Consider the following 20279-nt stretch of genomic DNA (forward strand, 5'->3'; position numbering starts at 1 on the left):
TTTATTTTTTTAGATTTTTAGTTGTTATTGTGAATGGTTTTTTTCAAATGACGTATGTGGTTGTGACAACTATATAGAAATAGATTTGATTTTGGTAGAGCATAGGAGTTGCATAATGAAGGTTTCTCTCTACTTGTGATGTGTATAGTATGTTGTTTATTTGGGTATTTGTGGGGTTTTTTTCCTGGTTAAGAAAGTAGCATATACTGTCAATTTTGTAAAATGAGATTTTAAAAATACATAGCTCCAGCATTCATACCGCTATTTTGCCATATTTCTTTTCAGTCTGTGTATGTCCTTTATAAAAACATAGGTATTGGTATGTATATCTTAGAAACGTTAGCTTTCTTTAAAAAAAAAAAAAAAGACACCCTATAAATCAATACTCTCAGGTATCACTAGGTGTTCTATAAACAACATGTATAGATTAGACTTTGATCATATGCACTTTTAATGCCGAAAACAAATGAAGCCATATTTTTCTGATTTTTTTTTTTTTTTTTTTAAGATTTTGAGAGAGAACAAGTAGAAGGAAGGGGCAGGGGGAGAGGGAGGAGCAGACTCCCAGCTGAGCAGGGAGCCCGATGCAGGGCTCGTCAGTCCTAGGACCCTGAGATCATGACCCGAGCCGAAGGCAGACACTCAACCAACTGAGCCACCCAGGTGCCCCGAAGCCATATTCTGTAGTGTGGCTCCTGAATTCAAGCCAGTTGGATCTGGTGTTCCGCTGAAAAGCTATGGTGGAAAAATTGGCTGTGTTAGACTTAATGCTTCTAGCACACTCACAACCCTGGATACTGTACTTACTGATGTAAGGGTGGTTTTTACTTGATGCGACACTGGCTTGTGTGATGGCGTCAAAGCCTGACTGCCTCGTACGAGGTGGCTGTTGTCACTGGGAGCCTGTTGGTGTGGGCACAGAAAATGTTGGGGTAGGTGCAAGGACACCAGGAGATGACAACTAGGGAAGCAACGGGAACCGCACTGTTCACTTACACACTTTGGAACTTTAGGATATTTTGGTTTTCATGACACCTACACCTAAGAGGAAAAAAATAACCTAAGTATATATTTGTTGTGGCAATTTAGGAAATAAGGCACGCTTAGTTCCACTACTCAGAGATAAACTAATTTCCTACTGAATGTGTCTGTGAAAAATTACTGCTTTTGACACTTTTGACAATTTAGGGGACTTCTCTGAATTTCACATGGACTTTTCCCCCAAAAAGCAATGTTTCTGGTCACAGCCTGACTGTGCTATTTTATGTGCCTAGATGAACAAGAGAACAGGACAACCCATGATCCATATCTACTTGGACAAGGAAACAGGAAAGCCCAAAGGTGATGCTACAGTGTCCTATGAAGACCCACCAACTGCCAAGGCTGCCGTGGAGTGGTTTGATGGTAGGAGCCCTGGAGTCGACAGGGGATGCTCACTGGGGCACATGAAGGGTCTTGTAGCAAATGTTGCCCATGTCAACCTGCTTGCTAATGTATGTAATTCTGTTAGAATATCATTCTCCGAAGTGGTTTTGGGGACAAGGGACAGGTACACGTGGCAGAAAGGAGGAACTTGAGAGCCATAGGAATGGGAAGGACCCCCTCTCTGCACTGGAGGAGCACCGGCTGGCTGTTGGAAAGCAGTGTGCCTGGCTCCCTTCTGCCATGGGAGGGCCCCATTGCTGGCCCTGGGTTAGGAGATCCCTTATTTTGACTCATTATTATAAATCCACCTTGCCTAAAATTGTAAATGTTTCTCTAAGCATGGGCAGAAGGTACAGATCACCCCACAAAAATCCAGTATACATCTGAGTTTAAATATATCCATATTTGGCCTTGGTATTGATTTTGGAACTTTCCTGCAGACAAAATCAACTTGAAAGTGTCAAAGGACAGGTCTGGCTTTCATCTCCTGGCCCCTCTATACTATATACTCCTGTCCCTACTTCTCACCCTTTGTGGGGCAAGGGTGCCAGTGCACTCAGCCTTCCCCTGGCTTACTTCCCTCTCTAGGGTACAGGGGATTTGACGTATTTTTGAAAATGTTTTGTGGCCTTACCAGTGAAGATCTTCGAGAAGGTTGTGGATGGGGCGCATGCTACCACGGGGGTGGTTGAGAGTGACGGTGTGGTGGAGTCAGGGAGCTAGGAGTGGTCTAGCTTCGCCCAATCCCTCAAAGATGGAAGAGTTGCAAGTTGGGAGTAATTGGTGTTCTGTTCTCTTGTTCCAGGGAAAGATTTTCAAGGGAGCAAACTTAAGGTTTCTCTTGCTCGGAAGAAGCCTCCAATGAACAGCATGCGGGGTGGTATGCCTCCCCGTGAGGGCAGAGGGATGCCGCCGCCACTTCGTGGAGGTATTTAACAGACATCTTTCCTGAGCTGCTTTTGTGTTGCTATCAATGTTTTTTTACACTTGTCTTTGAGAAACTTGATTTCTAGAGTGTAGGCAAGCCCATTAGAAATAAAAAGGCATGGGACGCCTGGGTGGCTCAGTTGGTTAAGCGTCTACCTTCGGCTCAGGTCATGATCTCAGGGTCCTGGGATCGAGTCCCGCATCGGGCTCCTTGCTCGGCGGGGAGCCTGCTTCTCCCTCTCCCTCTCCCTCTGCCTGCCACTCCCCCTGCTTGTGCTCGCTCACTCTCTGACAAATAAATAAATAAAATCTTAAGAAAGAAAAAGGCATGTAGAATCAATACTGAGCCACTAAATGTTGACAGTTAAAAAGTTTGCAGGACTGAAAGGAAGAGAAGAACGGGTTTCTTGGTCAGCGGGGCTGGCATGCCTGGCTGTCAACCCCGGGCTGCCATTTATTTACTCTGCTTGGGTATCTTTGCATGAGAATGCCTGTTCTGTACAGGTTGTGGGAGCTAACTAAAGTAATTTGCACAGAAGGCATGCAGCTGGGTCCTTGCGCCTGCAGAAAAGTCTGAGGCAAATGAAGGGACGGTGACAGCTGTGATCTATATGAATTCCCGTAATGATAGAGATTTCCTCTGCAGCAAATCTAGTGCTATACAGAGGTGACTGGTTCTGTCTTATTGCAGGTCCAGGCGGCCCAGGAGGTCCTGGGGGCCCCATGGGTCGCATGGGAGGCCGTGGAGGAGACAGAGGTGGCTTTCCCCCAAGAGGGCCCCGGGGTTCCCGAGGGAACCCATCCGGAGGAGGAAATGTCCAGCACCGAGCTGGAGACTGGCAGTGCCCCAATCCGTATGTACTTCTCTTGACAAATTGATACCCTACACTAGTGAAGTCACCCTCTGTCCCGCCCATTCCCATTCTGGAGAGGAGGACTGCTGGATTCTGTCTTGTCTTGCGGAGTATAATGATGACCCAGACTCATGGGGTGGGTGGGTGGCCTAATCAGTCCATCTTCAGAGCCTTCTGAAGGAAGTCATGATTCCATTGGATTCCTGGGGTCCACGTGTACATACATAGTTGTGCATTTTCTGGATCATACACCGGTCTTTCGGGTGTATTGCTGCCTGAGGCTGTGGCTCTGAAGCCATTTTCTGTCAGCGGATCCTCTTAATAGTGTTTGACCAGGCTCCAGTGTTTGTGCTGGTGGAATATGGTGTGTGCCTGCTTAGGTTTGCTTTGTTTAACTGCCTTAGTTCAGTTAGTGATTTCTGTTGTGATATAATTTTATGCAGGGGGTGTGGAAACCAGAACTTCGCCTGGAGAACAGAATGCAACCAGTGTAAGGCCCCGAAGCCTGAAGGCTTCCTTCCACCACCCTTTCCACCCCCGGGTAGGTACAGGTTTGGGGCACATCCCCTCAGCATCTTGGCTCTAAACCTCTTTTGTTGCCTTGGTGGGCTTGGTAAACGACTGCCGTCCACTGCTCACAGCCAGGTTGGTGTCTCAGGAAGTGTAGTCTTGGCGCTGGAGCTCCTAAGGTTCCGTCATCTGTTCTAAAGTGTACCCCAGAGACGCAGACTGAGTAAAGCATCGCCTTTGTGTCTGCTCTGGGAGAAGGCAGCAGGCCCTGAGCAGCCACGCAGCCACCCGTTCTCCCCGTCTTGCTGCTGATCTGTTCTTTTCCTTCAGGTGGTGACCGTGGCAGAGGCGGCCCTGGTGGCATGCGCGGCGGAAGAGGCGGCCTCATGGACCGCGGTGGTCCCGGTGGGATGTTCAGAGGTGGCCGTGGTGGAGACAGAGGGGGCTTCCGTGGTGGCCGCGGCATGGACCGAGGTGGCTTTGGTGGAGGAAGACGGGGCGGCCCTGGTGGGCCCCCTGGACCTTTGATGGAACAGATGGGAGGAAGAAGAGGCGGGCGCGGAGGACCTGGAAAAATGGATAAGTACGTGATGGTGCGGTCCTGGGGCGGGTTCTGGTGGGAAGCTCCCTCTCCTTTGCCCCTTTTCATCCCTCGCCCCTTTTGGCCTTACAGAGGCGAGCACCGTCAGGAACGCAGAGACCGGCCCTACTAGACGCAGAGACCCCGCAGAGCTGCATTGACTACCAGATTTATTTTTTAAACCAGAAAATGTTTTAAATTTATAATTCCATATTTATAATGTTGGCCACAACATTATGATTATTCCTTGTCTGTACTTTAGTATTTTTCACCATTTGTGAAGAAACATTAAAACAAGTTAAATGGTAGTGTGCCGAGTTTTTTTTCCTTCTTTTAAAAGATGGTTGTTTAACTAAGACTAAACAATGGGAACCCCTTGTGAGCATGCTCAGTATCATTGTGGAGAACCAAGAGGGCCTCTAACTGTAACAATGTTCATGGTTGTGATGTTTTTTTTTGTTTTTTTTTTTTTGTTTTTTAAATAAAATTCCAAATGTTTATAAACAGTCATCCTTCTCGGCCTCTGTTGCACAGTCGCTGCAAGTCTACTTGGAGTGTACGCTGACCCGCCAGATAGGCGCCCCTTCCAGCATCCTGGGAGGGGAAACCCAAAATGGTCAGCACGCCACCATGTCGGGTGTGGTGCTGCCAGCAAGGAAACGGGGGTTACAGTGTCACCTTCACCCAGAACCCTAGCTCTAGCCACAGGGACATCTGGCCCAGGTCTGGCTGATTTGCAGGGAGGACCTCCGTGGCAGAGGGCCAGGCACTGTGTGTGGGCGGCTCCCAGGCCATTGTCGGGGTTTAGCGGGTGTTCCAAGTTGGGCTCCACATGCTTCAGAACGAAGGTCTGCTTCAGTGACCGCTAATGGGAACCGTTTGATGTGACATTTTCTTGATGTTACCGGGTCAGAGTTTGTGAACTTGGTAAATAGAGGCTGCTGTTCAGCTCTCCCTGACTGCCTTGTGTGAGGTCAGAAGCCAGGGATTTTCCCCAAGAGCGTGTTTCTGAAATTGTGTAGATGAGAAGAATCCCAGACCTTTTACCTCTGGGCCTTTTTGGTCAGTCTTGTCTTTTCTCGGACTTGCGTGAAGACTGTTTAGGTCCAGGCCAGTAGATTTTAAGTTTTGATGACCTCCTGTGCCTGCATGATTTCAGGCATCCAGAGATTGAGGCCCTAATGTGCCTTCCTAGGAAAAAAGAGGTTTTCCAGGTAAGCAACTGTGTGTAACCCAGTCTGCAAATAAGTCAGTTGATCACCAGATGCTCAGGAAAGAAATGCAGGCCTAGCCATAACCCAGTCAGCAAAGACCAGCTAGGGCAGGGCTACATACAAGTCCTGAATGGGGGCTGGGGGCTTCTGGAAATCAGATGTTGACAGCTAGGACTCCTGGCTCAGAAGTGCAGTTGCTCAGTGTGCTGACTTGAAGCAGTGGAGCAAGTCCTTCATAACCTAAAGTCGCAGCCGCACCTTCTCAGCATAACTTTATATTAGTCCATATTTCAAAAGTCCACAAATTATATCTTACTCGGTTTTTCAGAGCTTAAAGAAATAAGTGAAACCAGCTAGTGTTTGAAACTTTAAGGAGAGATTGTCACCTTTGCCAGGGGAAGGCACAAGAAGAATTTGGAATAAATTATTTCCTCTCCATCCCCTGGCCCATGAGAGCAAGGCCTTGGGAAACATCTTAGGAACCCGTGCACCCCTCCTTGCTCACAGTGGCCCTACTGTCCTTAAGCTTTGCACTACTGGCCCGTGTTCCTGAGGCAGACAGGGACAGGTCTTGGGCGCACTCCCAGCCCTCCTGGACGTATTACGTGCGACATCTCTGTGGCTTCATCTTTTACGTAACGAGTCATTTCTCAAGAATAGGCATTGCTCTCCCACCTCTGGGAAACATCAGCCCTTCTAGGTGCCAAGCCATCTTTCTGTTGCCCTAGTGCCCACCCACTCTCCCTTTCTAGAACCGACTTAAGTCTTGCTTCTACTGATAGGGTAGTTCTCAAAGTCCCCAGCGACCATGTTGCCAAATCAGTGGTCCCTCCTTGGCCCTCTGGTGGCTGCTGTCCACCCCCGCCTCCCCCACCGACCTCAAAAGGTAGGAAGGCCTCCTCTGACCCGCACTGCCTGGCTGGCCTCCCTGAGTGATGGGCTTACAGAAGGGCTGGAGCCGGCCCCTCCCAACAGCCCAGCTCAGCAAACCGGGGCCCCTGCCGCCTCGCGCGGAACCTCACCGTCCTCCTGGCTTCCTTGTTCTCGTGTTACCCCGGCCCCTGACCCAACCCAGCAGGCTCTCTTCAAAGTACGGTATATGTCGCCAGCGCCCCCCACCTCTCGTTTGCCACCCCTCGCCAGGCTCCCCGCTTCCCCCGGCCCCTCCAGCCCTTGCCCCCCAGACGCCAGAGTGACTTCTTGACGTTAAGTCACTGCAATTCTTACAACTCGCCAAGGCCTTCCAGCCCACTTGGCATGACTCACAAGGCCCCCGTGACCTCAGCTGCCCCGCTCAGCCTTGCTGGCTGGAGCCTGGCCACACAGGCCAGTGCTGGTCCTTCAAGGGGCCCTGGCAGGTGTCGGAAGCATCAGAGCCCGGGTGCACACCCTGAGGCCCAAGTTTAACCACGACATCCCTGGGCTTGTGCGTGGTGACAAGCCCCACCTCACCACATTTACTTCCCGAGAAGCCGTTGAGGTAAGAGTCTACCCGCATCTCCTGGATGAGGCGGCGGGACTTGCCGGTGGCGGCGGACAACCAAAGTTGAGGGCATTCTACTGCAGAGCCTGAGCTCCCCGCACGCAGTGTCTTGTGTCTGAGAGGCCGGGGCTCTGGCAGCACCGGGTAGGGTTCAGCCACCACCCGGCCTGCAGCCCGTGCCAAGGGGTGACAGGCAGCCCTCCGTGGGAGCTGCGGCACAACCATCACACGCCACCGGCATTACCTGGCTCCTGCCCAGAGCTTGAGGCTGCCCCAGGAGTGGCTCGTGTCCCCGCCTCGAGAGGGGCTTGTCGCCAGCACCAAATAGTCCTGCGAGAGGTATTTATGTTCTCGGCGCCTAGGCCTGGGGTTTGGTAGTGTTTATGTCAGAGGGCTGATTTCTCTCAGCCGAAAGAAACGTCTGGACTGCACTGGCCTCAGAGGACCTCAGGCAGCCTGAGTTCCAAGCGCTGTCTTGCAGGGCTGCACGAAGCTGGTCAGTGCCCCTGGAGCTGGAGGGGGAGGAAAAGCAGGGCTGCGGCCGCCAGAGAAGTCCTGCTTCTGTCCCACAGCCTGCTCCAAACTCTCCAGGAGCTCTTGGTCGGGCACACAAAAACCATTTCTGTCACAGCCTCATGGGCCCGCGAGGCCCCACTCCACAGTCCCGGACAAAGGCTGAGGCGTCGGGGGAGACCGACCTGTGCCCTGCACACGCGCAGACCACAGTGAGTGGCTCACCTGCCCCGTGGGAAGGAATGTGGGGCTCCAGGCCTGCAGCAGCTGTGGGGCCGAGAACAGGGCAGTGACCGGGGCCAGCGGCTGAGGCAACTCGGAGCCAGGCTCCCAGACACCGGGACCCCAGGGCCAACGGCCAGCTCTTGAGCTGCCCCCTCCCACCCCCCCCACGGAGCTGCCAGGCACAGGGCAAGCGATGGGCAGTGCAGCGGAGGCAGGTGGGAAAGAGGGCCCTCTGGGGCTTTCCGGCTTTGATTTCTACTCCTGGAGGGCACAGGAGGCAGCCCAGGGAAGCGGAGGGTCACTTGTCCCACAGCCGGGGCAGGAGCAAGCAGCTGTCATGCTTGGACCCGCATTGGAACAGAGGAGCCTAAAGACCCCTGTGGGTCACTCACTCCCCCAGGGCTGTGCTCACAGGCTCAGGCTAACCTGCCGAGCTTGGAGTGGACCCGACCAGCACCTGAGCTGCCCGGCACCAGGGCCAAGTCCTGCCAGTGAGGGCTTTACTTGAAGACTCCATGGCCATCATCTGACCTCCACCTGCAACCAAGGCCAAGCACGCAGTTCCCTGGCACCCAGCAGTGGAGGCAAGAAATCCGGCCACGTGCCCACTGGCCACAGGCAAGACCATGTCTGCCTTGGAGGCACAACCTTCTGTACAGCGGGGTGGCCCCTGGCGTCTGCGGGAATGGGTTCAGGACAACCATAGCCCAAACCTCCTGTCCCTCCAGCAGCTTCTGTGACTTCCCTTGGTCCTGCAAGGAACAGCAGAGGTCACCACACAACAGAGGGGGTCAAAGCTGAGGCCCTCCACAGCCTGGGCCAGGAGTCTGGCCATGCCAGTCAGCCCTGCTACCCCTGCCACCTGTCCTATAACAAGAATGTTGGAGTCTGTGCTCTGGAGGGGGCCTCTGTGATGGCAGGCCACAGCCCAGGGGATGGGAGATAGGGAGGAGCAAGCCCCCACCCACGTGTCCCCTCTTCCTCAGAGGAATAGTAGACACCTGTCCCGACTGCTAACTAATGATACCATTTTCACAGCTCTAGGATGCACTGTCCCATTGTCCACACAGTACAACTGGGGCTCAGAGAGGTTAACCATCTCACCCAACAGTGACCAAGAGCAGGGCTTGGGTTCAATCTGACTCTCTTATGTCTAGAGCCCTGTCGTTGAGCAAGGTAGATATAAGCAGGAATCAAATTCCTGCACAGCTGCTGACCGCACACATCCCTTGCCCTCCCTGGGTCTCAGTGTCCCCACATGGTAAAATGAGAACACAGAAAATCATCCTACCTCATAGGATTATTTTGAGGACTAAATTACTTCGTTTCCACACCTTGCTCTTCCCCCTGAAACCGGAGTTCCCTTGCCCCATCTCCAGCAGCCCTCTCTCCCAGGTATCAGCTGTCCCAGACCTGGGAGTCATTCTTGACTCTGTCCTCACATTCACACCCATTCACCAGCACATCCCATTAGCTCTCCCCTCAAATACAGCCAGAATCCACCAATCTCCACCATCCCCACTGGTATCACCTGGTCTCCTCTGGGGTTCCTGCCCTGCCCACCACAGCAACCACAGGGAACCGGCTAAGACCTAAGTCAGGTTGCACCCTTCCCCTGCAATCAATCCCTCCATGGCTCCCATGTCCCTCCAAAGAGGCATGGCCCACAAAGCTTTACTCGCTCCGCCCCCAATCTCTCTATCTTCATCCCTCCCTCCACCCCAACCTCACAGGCCTCCTTACTCTTTCTTGAACACACCAACCACATGCCCACCTCAGGGCCTTTGCACTGGCCGTTCCCACTGCCTGAAATACTCTCCTTCCAACCATCCACACGGTTCCTTCCTTTAGCTCCTTTCCTGACCACTGATTTAAAACTGCAGCCTCATCCCACCCCACACTCCTAGGTCACACCCCTTGGCTCCACCTCTCTTTCTGGTGCCTCATCCCTGTTTCAGCCCAGGGGCTGCCTCCCTACCACACTGTGAACCCTTAGAGCTGGCTCTGTTTCCTTCCCCACATTTTGCTCTTGGTTCCCAGTGCCAGAAGAGACCCAGCACACAGTAGGTGCCACATAAGTGTCAGGCATTACTATTACTATTTACCGGCCTTCCTCACTCTTTGTGGGTAGGAGTGCTGAAGGAGAGGGTAGATCAGAACCTGCACCACTTGGGTATCTAGGACGCTGGGCTGTGAGCCCATGAGTCATGAGGACTCAGTGAGATGATGCACGTGATCAGCCTGGCAACCAGCAGGTCTGGCACACAGTAGGTACTCAACAAATGGTCCTGATCCTTGAATGAGGATATTCCCATTATAGCCATGTTCAAACCCGGACTCCACCAGCTGATCTCTTGAGCCCTAGTTTGGGCAAAAGAGAGTCCCTCATACAGGTGACTTGACTAGTTTAGGTCAAGGGCACATAGCAGGCCTGGTGCACAGTAGGAGTTTAATGAAAGCTCTGAGACTTGGCTATGGGTGGTGGTGCTTCCCCCCAGGCTGGCCCGGTTTGGCCAGCGAGGCTGCGGCCCAGCCAGGCCTGGCCTCCCCGCCCAGCCAGCAGCAGGGGGCAGGATTTCCCCTGCTCCCAGCCTGGTCCCTCCCCAGCAGTTTGAAAAGAAACCAGGAGCAATTAACCCTCCCGAGCCAAACTGACCCAGGCCACTTCATTATCCTCCTTTCCCCTTAATTCTGTGCCTGACCTGGGTAGCCAGAGGTGGTTGGGGATAGGCCTCTCCCCAAAGGGCATGGGCCAAGGTGTCAGATCCGCAGGCCTCAGCCACCTGCCTACCCCTCTGAGCCTCAGCGTCCTCATCAGAGAAACGGGTTCCCTCAACCTCAAGGTTAAAGATGAGAATTCAGTGAGGAGTGGCACACCCGGGTGGGCAGAATAGGCCATCCTCCCCCACCTCCACGAGGCCTGCACTGCTGGTAGGAAGCTCGCACCCAGAGTCACGCTGGCCTCATTTATCTGACCTAGGAAGGTTCACTCCAGACGGAGGTGACTTTGCAGCCCCAGTCCCTATCGCTTCCTGAGTTGTCTTGGGAACAGGCCGTGCGGCCCTCCCGAGGAGGCAGCTCTCCGGGGAAGGGGTGTAATTAAAAAGGCCCAAACCTCTCCCCAGGAGACCAAGGAGGTTTGGAAGGGACCGTTGAGACCAGCCTGAGCGGGGATGGGGCGTCCGGGCTAGTGGGGTCGCCTGGGGGCCCTGGTCCCGCCCCCACCCCAGTCAGGAGACTCCAGCTCCTCCCTCGGTCCGCCCCGCCAGCGCTGGAACAGCTCTGCCCCTTTAAGAGCGCGCGGCCCCGCCCGCCCCCTCGGGCCGGATCCGAATTCCAGGGAGGCGGGGCGGAGACGGCGGGCGGGTGCGGAGGCCTCAGCCGCCGGACCGGATTGCTGTGGCTCGGGCGGCGCCTCCCTGCGGCGGCCCGGCCCCGCTCGGCCCCGCCGGGGCGATGCTCCCCGAGGCCGCAGGATGAGCGAGGTGAGCGCGGGGACCCCCAGCAACCCCTGCCTGGCGCGCAATCACGGGGACCTGGCAGCTGCGGCCTCCGTTCCCCGGGGCTGTGTGACCTTGGGCGGCCCCCGCACCCTCTCTGGGCCGAAGACGGGAGGCCAGCGGGGGCTGTCGGAGGCCCTTCCGAGTCCCGGCCCCGCACGCACCCGGCCTGCGGCGCTAGGGAGGCTCCTCGGAGGAGGCGGGGCCTGGCTCCGGCACCCCGGGGCTGCCCCTGGCGCTTGCCATCCGCAGCGCGGCTCAGGTCGGCCTGGCTTCGCCACGCACTGCTCTGCGACCTTGAGCGAGCCCTTACCCTCTCTGCTCCTCAGTTTCCTCATCTGTAAAATGGAGATAAAATCACTAACACTCAGCCCTGGCAGGGTCATTGCGGTTACTGTTACTGCTGTTATGTCGTTGTTATAATGACACAGTCCTTAGGGAAGGAGAGCTAAGGGAGTACCCGGGACTTTCGCAGAGGAGGTGGGCCGGGTACCAGCCCTGAGCAATGGCCCTAAGCATTCCTGCGGTTGGGACCCGGATTCCTGGACAGGTCCTGCCTGTCCACTGTGAGTCCACGCCTGGGGGCTGCATCTCTAGGGCTCTGCTTTGCACCTACCATGGGGGGCAATAAGGATGCATGTGTGCCTGCCAGGGAGGGAGGATTCAGCCAAGTCCCCCATCACCTCCCTCCCAGAGGGAAATAGTAAACACTTACAGATACTAAGTCATTCATACAAATTATCTCATTAGGTCCTGCAAGGAAGGTACTCTTATTGTACCCATTTCACTGACGAGGAAACTGAGGTACAGTGAAGTTTCTCACAGCCAGCACACAGAACCAGGCATCTGGCCTGAGATGACAGGCGAGTTGCAGGTGGTCAGCGGCTTAGTCTGTACTGAGTGCTTCGTGGGTCCTCACAGCAGTCCTGTGTCCCTGCCCACCCACAGTGACTCGGCTGGCCCGGGCATGGCGGACCCCGTGGCGGGCATCGCGGGCTCGGCAGCCAAGAGCGTGCGGCCGTTCCGCTCGAGTGAGGCCTACGTGGAGGCCATGAAAGAGGACCTGGCCGAGTGGCTCAACGCCTTGTATGGCCTGGGTTTGCCCAGCGGTGGTGATGGCTTCCTGACGGGGCTGGCCACGGGCACCACCCTGTGCCAACACGCCAATGCTGTCACCGAGGCCGCCCGCGCTTTGGCCGCTGCCCGTCCAGCCCGCGGGGTGGCCTTTCAGGCGCACACTGTGGCGCCTGGCTCTTTCATGGCCCGCGACAACGTGGCCACGTTCATCGGCTGGTGCCGAACAGAGCTGGGTGTGCCTGAAGTGCTCATGTTTGAGACGGAGGACCTGGTGCTGCGAAAGAATGAGAAAAGCGTGGTGCTGTGCCTGCTGGAGGTGGCGCGGCGTGGGGCCCGCCTCGGCCTCCTCGCCCCTCGCCTTGTGCAGTTTGAACAGGAGATCGAGCGGGAGCTACGTGCTGCACCCCCAGCCCCCCATGCCCCCACGGCCGAGGACGATGCCCCCGAAACTGCCACCACAGCAGGGGCTCCTGCCCGTGGGCCCCGCATGACACCCAGCGACCTGCGCAACCTCGACGAGCTGGTGAGTCCGCCAATGAGGGCGCGCGCCCATGGCCCTGCCTTACGCCCCCACCGCGTGCCAGGGACGGGACAGTCTGTCCCATGGGGTGGTGCCTATGTTGAGCATCAAGTGTATAGCTGGCCCCAAGGAGATGGGCACCACCCAGACAGGGAGAAGTGCTGGGTGAGGGCACATGGCCCTACTGGGCCAGGGATAAAATCTGAACTGCACTGCATGATCTCCCCACTTCCTTTAAGGGCTACCTGTGCACCAGAGAAGTGCTGTATACTCCCTCATCCAGGGGGCCACATGATTTGACCCCTTCTGTATGTACTCGAGGGCTAGACAGTTGCATCCACATCACAGAGCTCGAGGTTTGAGTGGGTACCTGTGACGCTTGGCTGTGAGCAAGATGCCCGGCACACAGTAGGCTCTCAGTGAGTGCCTAGGGAAGCTCCCCAGGGCTCTACAGGCACACCCACTCCCCTGCGACCCTGCGCACATCACTGATCTGGGAAGCCAGGCCCAGAGCTGCTGCTAGGAGCCAGAAGTCCTCTTAGGAGAACGGGATTAGCTCTACTGTGAGCATAAGAGGTACCAGACCGTACCCCCAGCTCCCTCCTCCTCTTCTCAGGACCTGGGTATTCCTGACGCCCCCGCAGCCTGGCCAACAGTTGCCTTCTTATCAGGAGGTTAGGACTATGATGTGCCTATCCCAGAGGGGGGTAGCCGGTTGGCCATGGGCAGAGGCTGCCACCCCACCCCTGTCTTGGGCCAGGGTCACCCGAGGCCCATTTCCTCGGGCTCCACTGTGGGCTGGGAGGCGGGCAGGGCCGTCCACATAGCCAGCCTGGCAGCTCCCGGCCTTGGCGGGGGCATGTGGGCAGATGTGTGCTTGCTGGGCGTGTGGCCTGGGTGTGCATGTTGGTGAGAGAGTGTGTGTGTATGTGTGTGTGTGTACCCACCCTACACGTCTGTGGCACCGATGTGGTGTGGGTCCCCTGCACTCGTGTCCCATGGCCTGCCTCCTCCCAGGACCTGGCCTCCCTGTGGGGCCTCAGCCTCTGTGAAGTAGGTGAAGGGGGAGTGAGGACGGCTTCCAGGACTGCCCCAGGCTCTGGGGCTGGAGGGATGCGCCTCACTGGGGTCCCAAGCCCTGACCTGACCACAGCGCCACCATCCTTTCCTGGTCAGCTCCCTGACCTCTGACAGCCAACGGGGAAGGGGAGCTGGTGAAAGGTCAAGTGTAGAGCCTGCACCAATCAGGGGCAACGCAATCTGTGACCCGTTTACCCGGAAGGACCTGCTTCCTCCTGAGCCTGGAGCTGCTGACATCAGGCCCCAGGAGGAGGGACTGGATCCCTGACCACCAGTCTCTCCTCTCTGACCTCAGGTGAGGGAGATCTTGGGCTACTGCACCTGCCCAGACCAGTTTCCCATGATCAAAGTCTCGGAGGGGAAGTACCGCGTGGGAGACTCCAGTCTCCTCATCTTTGTGCGGGTAAGAGCTCGGGGCTGCCCTGCAGGCCCACGGGGGGCTGCTGGGCCCATCCGACAGGCCGTGACCTGCCCACGCTGGGCTCCCACAGGTGCTGAGAAGCCACGTGATGGTGCGCGTGGGTGGCGGCTGGGACACTCTGGAGCACTATCTGGACAAGCATGACCCTTGCCGCTGCTCGTCCTCGGGTCAGTGCCCATGGCGGGGGCGAGGGGGGCTGGGTGGGCAGAGCGCTCGTGTTGGTGGCACCATCCTTCACTTGCCACCTGTTCTCTCACCCCCCTGCAGCCCACCGCCCGCCCCAGCCCAGGGCTCGAACATTCTCCCCACAGAGGGTGTCGCCCACCCCCAGCCCTCGCGCTGGCAGCCCAGCCCCTGGGAGTGAGCGACGGAGCTCCCGGCCAGAAGTGACGCCCATTAGCCTACGCACCTCAAAGGAGGGAACAGAGACCCCCCTCAGGTGAGAGGCAGGATGGCCCGGGGCTGGGGGGGCGGGGGAGAGGCATCCGCCCTGGCCTGGATGACAAAGGAGCCTGTGCTCCATAGTGACTCACACCCTGGGAAAAGTTCCCGTGGGTGGGGGCAGGCCTGGCTTCCTATCTCCATGGCAACCCAAGCAGCCGAACAACACAGCTGGGGCAGGCCCTGGGGGCTGGGCGGCGGCCAGTCCTACCCACTTCCCTCTGGCCTGCCCAGGAAGCTGGAGGCCTGGGGAGGGGGAGCTCGGAGCCTGGCTTCTTCCGCTGCCTTGGGGTGGAGGGTGGCCCTGGCTGCCGGAAGCTGCTGCCAAGTCCCTCACTTCTCTCTGGAAGTCCCCAGGAGGACCGAAGCCCTTGACAAGCCCCCGCCACCACCACAGGTGTCTTCCCCGCCCCCAACCACTTGGCTGCTTGTTCCTTCCTTTCCCGGCCCTTTCTGCATGCCAGTCCTGTCTCTGTCTGCCCCATCTCCCATTCTCTCTCTCTCTCTCTCTCTCTCTCGTTCCCCTGCCCCAGGGCCCGGGACCAGCTGCCCCCCCATCCCCGCTCCCGCCGCTACTCCGGGGACAGCGACTCCTCAGCGTCCTCAGCCCAGAGCGGCCCCCTTGGTGTCCGCGGTGAAGACTCGGGCACCGGCCCCCGGAGGGAGCGGCCCAGCCGGCGTCTGACCACAGGCACCCCGGCCTCCCCGAGACGGCCCCCCGCCCCGCGCAGCCAGTCCAGAGACCGACTGGATCGGGGGCGGCCCCGTGGAGCCCCAGGAGGCAGGGCAGCCCAGCTGTCGGCCGCCAGCCCCGCCCGGCGGGCCCGGAGCCAGAGTCGTGAGGAGCAGACCACGCTGCTGGTGCACAGGGACCGAGATGGGCAGCACTCGTGGGTGCCCCGGGGCAGGGCCAGCGGGGGCTCAGGCAGGAGCAGCCCCCAGACTGCCCGGGCTCGCAGCCCTGCGGCGCTCCGGCCTCTCCGGGTCTCCAGCCCCAGCCCAGAGGCAGGCGCCACACCGGCCAGCGTCTTCCGCACCCCCCTACAGCTTGACCCGAAGCAGGAACAGCAGCTGTTCCGGCGCTTGGAAGAGGAGTTCCTGGCCAATGCCCGAGCCCTTGAGGCCGCTGCTGGCGGGAGCCCTGCAGGACCAGCCTTTGACCCAGCTCGGGCCCCAGACCCCCCAGCTCCTGACTCGGCCTACTGTTCCTCCAGCAGCTCCTCTTCATCCCTCAGTGTCCTGGGTGGCAAGTGTGGCCAACCTGGGGACTCTGGCCGGATGGCCAATGGGCTGCCCGGGCCCCGAGGCCCAGTCCTGTCCAGCTCTTCTGATGAAGGCAGCCCCTGCCCTGGTGTGGGGGGCCCACCAGACGCACCTGGAAGCCCCCCGGCTGGCCTGGAGCTCCCAAGGACCTGGGCACGGGGCCGGATGGACACACAGCCAGACCGAAAACCCTCACGCATTCCCACGCCTCGGGGCCCTCGCCGCCCATCTGGATCCACAGAGCCTGGGTCCTGGCATGCCCTGCACTCTGTGAGCCCAAGGGCAGAGCCGGATTCCTGGATGTGATGAACCAGCCCAGCTGCCCCAGCCCCCAGGTCCACATTCCTTCTCTTCCTTTTCCTTCGTGGCCTTAACCCCTCTGCAGCAGGGAGCCCCCCCCCACCCCTGCCTCTCGGGTACCAGACCTCATGGGACCAGACCCCTTGGGACCACATGGCACAATGGGACCTCTGTCGTACATTCCGGTTGGGGGATGAGTGTTGCTATTTAATTACTAATATTATTGAATGCCTTAGAGGAGGCCAGTGAGGACCCCTCCTGAGGTCCTGTGGCCCTGCAGAGCCTGACAGTAAAGTATTGTTCCAGCCACTTGTGTCTGCTTCTTGGGGTCAGACTTGGGGCCATCACACCTTTGGGGGAACGCTTATTACATGTTGGGATTCTGGCATTAGGTGCCAGGGAGCAATGCCTGGCAGCTCTGACCTCTTAAGCTTGAGACCCTGCAGCCCATCCGAGAAATGCGAGGTGCGCTTGCATTGTTTTCCCCTTTATTACCTCCCAAGAGGTGTGACTTAAGAGTTTGTCCAGTGAAGCCGCAGGGGCAACCTGAGAGCTTCCAATCAGATTAATAGCGAAGTCCAATGGGATTGTAACCCAATGAGGTCCCAGAAAGGACTGCTCGAGCCCAATGTAGCTTGGGGCCTGGCTAGGTCCAATGAGGCTCAGAGTGTCCTGTCGCCCAGGAGACTGACTCGGAGGTTTCCTCATCCAATCAGGGAGGAGACTTTGTCCTGTCCAATCCGAGAGAAGTTGGGCAATTTCGTCCAATCCAGGTACCCGGTTGCGCCAATCAAACCACCCTCCCCCCACCATCAGCGTCGTCGTCCAGTTCAGTCACATGAGGCTGCAGCGCGCGGGGTGCAGCGCCCCCTGCAGGCGCAGGGCTGGGTGCGCAGGGCGCGCGCGCACCAAAGCGCAACGCAGCAGCTCGCGGAAAAGACGCAGCACGTGCCAATTGTACTTGGCGGAGCACTCGAGGTAGCCGCAGCGCCAGCCCCTGCGCACCAGGGCGGCCAGCGCGCGCCGAGGTCCGAAGCGCAGCCGCTGCCGGTCCCGCTTGTTGCCTACCACGAGGATGGGAGCCTCGGGTGCGCCCGCCGGCCTGTGGGCCAAATGGGGACGCGGGCTGCCGTGCCGGACACCCCACAGCCCGGGACCCCTCCCCCCAGTGGGTATATACACTCCTGTGGCCAAAGACACCCCCCCCCCAGGAAATACCAGACCCGAGGGGCCCAAAGACCGCATAGCTGGTAGGCCCGAGACCCGGCCAGGACTGGGGAAGAACCCACCCACTGCCCTTGGGCAAAGGCCCAGCCAGTCTGGCAAAAGCTCCCCTCCTCTGCCCACACACACCTGTGGCCGTGTGCCCACCTGGTCTCCGAGATGCGCTGCCGTAGCGCCTTCACGTAGTCGAAACTGTCGGGGCTGCAGATGTCATAGACGAGCACGAAGGCGTCCGTGTCCTGCAAGCTCCAGTCCTTGGGGTCCGGCCACTCCTGGGGCGGGAGGCCAGAGTTTCTCACTCTCTGACCGCCAAACCCTCTGAACGGTCTTGACGCTAAACCCACAGTTCATCCTCAGGCCCCGGCTGTCCCCACCCCCTGTGCGCCATCTCCCCCCAACAAGCTCCATAGGCCCTTACTGTCTTCACGGTGGCCAGGGTAAACATTTCCTACCCGTGCCTGAAGCCAGTCAGCTACCAGCCCTCCTCACCCTCGGCCTCCTCTCTGCCCACCCCCTAGCTTCCTCCTTCCAGCTTTCCAAAGCTCGGCTCGCGGCTGGCCCCTTGGGCCCTCCCTCCCTATTTCCTACAGCTGCCTCTAAGCTCTGGGCTCCGTATTCCCCAGGCCCTCGGAGACCATTGATTATGGACAGCTGTACACATTCGGACCTCCCCGCCTAAGCACATGCTGTTCTTTCCACCTGGCAGGCTTTTGCCACTTCTTTTAATCAAAACTTCACTCATCCTTCCAGGGTCAGCCCCAATGTCACCCTCTCCAGGAACCCCTGCTTAATTCTGGGTGCTCTTTCCTCTTCACCTCTCTGAGGCATCCAGCTCCAAGGATTCAAAGTCTGTCCTGGACTTCGCACAAATTGCTAAGCGAGTCACAGAATAGGGCAGCAGAGAATGACTGCCCTAGAAAGTACACCTGTGTCTGGCCCCATCCTCCTCCCACTGAGGCTCTGCCTAAGGCCCCAGACATACAGTGCTCACCCTCAGGGAGACACAACCATGCTCTGTCGTGCACTGATCCAGAACCACCAGCGGAGGCAGGCAAATATACAGGCACTTTAGGCGAGTGAGGAAAAAGCCGCTTTTCAAAATCGCAGGGCCTCGGGCCTGATCTTGGGCCGCTCCAGGCCGTCAAGAAGGAGAGAGAGACACACACAAACGCCCCAGGACACACTCATCCTTCAATCCATGAACACAGTTGGGCACCCCGGGGCTGTCCAGGCAGACACGCACGTGTACACCGAGCACCCGCCACACACACACACACGCTGTTACACGCCCCTGCCCGCCCCTCGAGCCGCTACCTCTGGACCCCCGGGGTTCTGACCCGGACGAGCGCCGTCGCCGTCGCGGATGCTCAGGTCGTAGACGGCGCCGTCGAGCAGCACCGCGGGCCGGTAGAGGCGTGGCCCGTCCGTGGGCCGGTGGCGTTCGGGATAGTCACCAAACAGGAACTGGCGGATGATGGCCGTCTTGCCCACGCCCGGGGCGCCCAGCACGGCCACCCGCAGGCTGCCCCCCATGGCCCGCGCGCCGTGCCGCGCCCAGCGCTGGAAAGCCTCATGGGCCAGCGCCGCGCGGTGCGCCCCGCGTGCCCTGCCCGGTGCGCCCCGGCCCCGCTCTCCTCGTCGCCCCCCGGAGCACCCTGGGCCGCGAGAGGCCGGGCCAGAGGACTGAGCTGGCGGTGGTCGGAGGGCAGACAGACAGCCGAGCAGGCCGACGGAGGACGCACGAGCAGCTCCGGCAGGTGCCGAAGCTCGGGAGAGAACAGACCCCGCGCGCCGTGCAGACACCGCCTCCGCCCCGCAGCGCGACTAGAGGCGCCGGCGGCCGCGCGAGCACCGAGGTCCGACCTCCTGGCCGCGCGGGTCCCGCGGCGGATCGGGGCGCGGGGGCGGCGCTGCCTCTCGGTGCTTCCGTCCCCCCGTCCTTCTGTCGCTCCGGCGCCCTGAGTCGCCGCCGCAGCCAGCGGCGCGAGCGAGCGATCGGAGCTTCCCGGAGGCGGCGATGAGGTAACCACCGGCCCGCCCCTCCCCACCTCCCCCCTACCCGCCCGGGACGCTCCTCCCGGGAAGGGTCGCGGGAAGGTGACTGGGGCGCAGGGAGCCGGGGGAGGGATCCAGCCCCCTCCGTGTCCCGCGCTCCTCTCACCCGCTCCAAAATAGAAGTCCCTTCCCGCCCACGTCCGCGTCCGCTCCTCCAAACACCGCTCCCGCAAGCTGGCTCCAGACAAACCCAGCCCGCGGGAGTCAGGCCGCCCGGGGTCGGATCTACAGCCCCAGCTGTGTGACCTTGGGCGAGTCTCCGCGCTGCGCCGGCTCTCTGCTCCGCAGCCATCAGACGCAGACACCTTGCTTGAGATCCTACTACGTGCTGGGCCCTTTACTAAGCTGTTGCCCGGTGATCACTGAATCTACTACAGCCTTAGCCTGGTTATCTCCATTTGAGAGAGGAAAACAGGCCCGGGAGGGGGCTCTCCAAGGTTGGGGGGCAGTGGGTGGCCCCTGACGCACAGCCTGTGGTCTCCTCTGAGGAGCCCTCCCACTTTTGTCCTGCACACAGAGGTGAATGTCCAGCATGAAACAATGTATCAGGTGGCCGTCATCCAGGTGGGGCTGGACAGAGTGTGCTGAGCCTGGTACACACCAGGTCACAGTAGCTCAGCCCCGAAGCCCTGTCCCAACAAGGCTGAAAGATCCAGAAATTGGTCAG

General features: G+C 58.6%; 3 protein-coding genes across 11 annotated transcripts in view; 2 read left to right on the forward strand and 1 right to left on the reverse strand.

Annotated features, from left to right (window-relative positions):
- LOC112813186 (RNA-binding protein EWS) overlaps positions 1–4806 on the forward strand; it is an 80616-nt gene extending 75810 nt beyond the window's left edge. For all 4 annotated transcript variants that reach the window (XM_073886829.1, XM_073886830.1, XM_073886831.1 and 1 more), the window contains 6 exons: positions 1275–1404; positions 2231–2353; positions 3044–3206; positions 3650–3747; positions 4047–4299; positions 4390–4806. In XM_073886829.1, coding sequence (XP_073742930.1) covers positions 1275–1404; positions 2231–2353; positions 3044–3206; positions 3650–3747; positions 4047–4299; positions 4390–4429 — 807 coding nt within the window. In that variant the 3' untranslated portion in view covers positions 4430–4806. The remainder of the gene's footprint in view (positions 1–1274; positions 1405–2230; positions 2354–3043; positions 3207–3649; positions 3748–4046; positions 4300–4389) is intronic.
- Positions 4807–11060: 6254 nt separating this feature from the next.
- Positions 11061–16642, forward strand: GAS2L1 (growth arrest specific 2 like 1). Of its 3 annotated transcripts, none has more exons than XM_025858197.2 (6): positions 11061–11216; positions 11982–12831; positions 14204–14311; positions 14400–14496; positions 14597–14768; positions 15235–16642. In XM_025858197.2, the coding sequence occupies exons 2-6, from the start codon at positions 12088–12090 to the stop codon at positions 16337–16339; spliced, it is 2226 nt and encodes a 741-aa protein (XP_025713982.1). In that variant the 5' UTR covers positions 11061–11216; positions 11982–12087; the 3' UTR covers positions 16340–16642. The 3 variants fall into 3 exon arrangements, with proteins under 3 accessions (XP_025713982.1, XP_025713983.1, XP_025713984.1); XM_025858198.2 differs by having other exon boundaries at positions 15304–16642; XM_025858199.2 differs by having other exon boundaries at positions 11069–11216; positions 12180–12831.
- A 161-nt stretch (positions 16643–16803) lies between these two features.
- On the reverse strand, positions 16804–19828 carry RASL10A (RAS like family 10 member A). Of its 4 annotated transcripts, none has more exons than XM_073886793.1 (4): positions 18872–19828; positions 18549–18623; positions 17687–17829; positions 16804–17435 (listed from the first exon to the last, which is right to left on the reverse strand). In XM_073886793.1, exons 1-4 carry the CDS (start codon positions 19088–19090, stop codon positions 17168–17170), a joined length of 705 nt encoding a protein of 234 aa, XP_073742894.1. In that variant the 5' UTR covers positions 19091–19828; the 3' UTR covers positions 16804–17167. The 4 variants fall into 4 exon arrangements, with proteins under 4 accessions (XP_073742894.1, XP_025713934.1, XP_073742895.1 ...); XM_025858149.2 differs by having other exon boundaries at positions 17705–17829; positions 18872–19794; XM_073886794.1 differs by lacking the exon at positions 18549–18623 and having other exon boundaries at positions 18872–19804.
- Between the last annotated feature and the right edge of the window lie 451 nt (positions 19829–20279).

Source organism: Callorhinus ursinus, unplaced genomic scaffold (assembly GCF_003265705.2).
Source record: "Callorhinus ursinus isolate GAN/ISIS: 27379988/994484 unplaced genomic scaffold, GSC_fseal_2.0 scaffold72, whole genome shotgun sequence".
In the NCBI taxonomy this organism is placed as follows: domain Eukaryota; kingdom Metazoa; phylum Chordata; class Mammalia; order Carnivora; family Otariidae; genus Callorhinus; species Callorhinus ursinus.

What these genes read in the sequence shown, in the direction of transcription:
- GAS2L1 (XM_025858197.2), top strand. Translation starts at nt 12,088, where the DNA reads ATGACAGGCGAGTTGCAGGTGGTCAGCGGCTTAGTCTGTACTGAGTGC. An exon ending in TGCGCAACCTCGACGAGCTG is followed by an intron (nt 12,832 to 14,203) that starts GTGAGTCCGCCA and finishes CTCTGACCTCAG; the next exon opens with GTGAGGGAGATCTTGGGCTA. An exon ending in GGAACAGAGACCCCCCTCAG is followed by an intron (nt 14,769 to 15,234) that starts GTGAGAGGCAGG and finishes TCTGCATGCCAG; the next exon opens with TCCTGTCTCTGTCTGCCCCA.
- RASL10A (XM_073886793.1), bottom strand. Translation starts at nt 19,090, where the DNA reads ATGGGGGGCAGCCTGCGGGTGGCCGTGCTGGGCGCCCCGGGCGTGGGC. An exon ending in ATGGTTGTGTCTCCCTGAGG is followed by an intron (nt 17,830 to 18,548) that starts GTGAGCACTGTA and finishes CTCCCGCCCCAG; the next exon opens with GAGTGGCCGGACCCCAAGGA. An exon ending in AGGTGGGCACACGGCCACAG is followed by an intron (nt 17,436 to 17,686) that starts GTGTGTGTGGGC and finishes TTTGGCCCACAG; the next exon opens with GCCGGCGGGCGCACCCGAGG.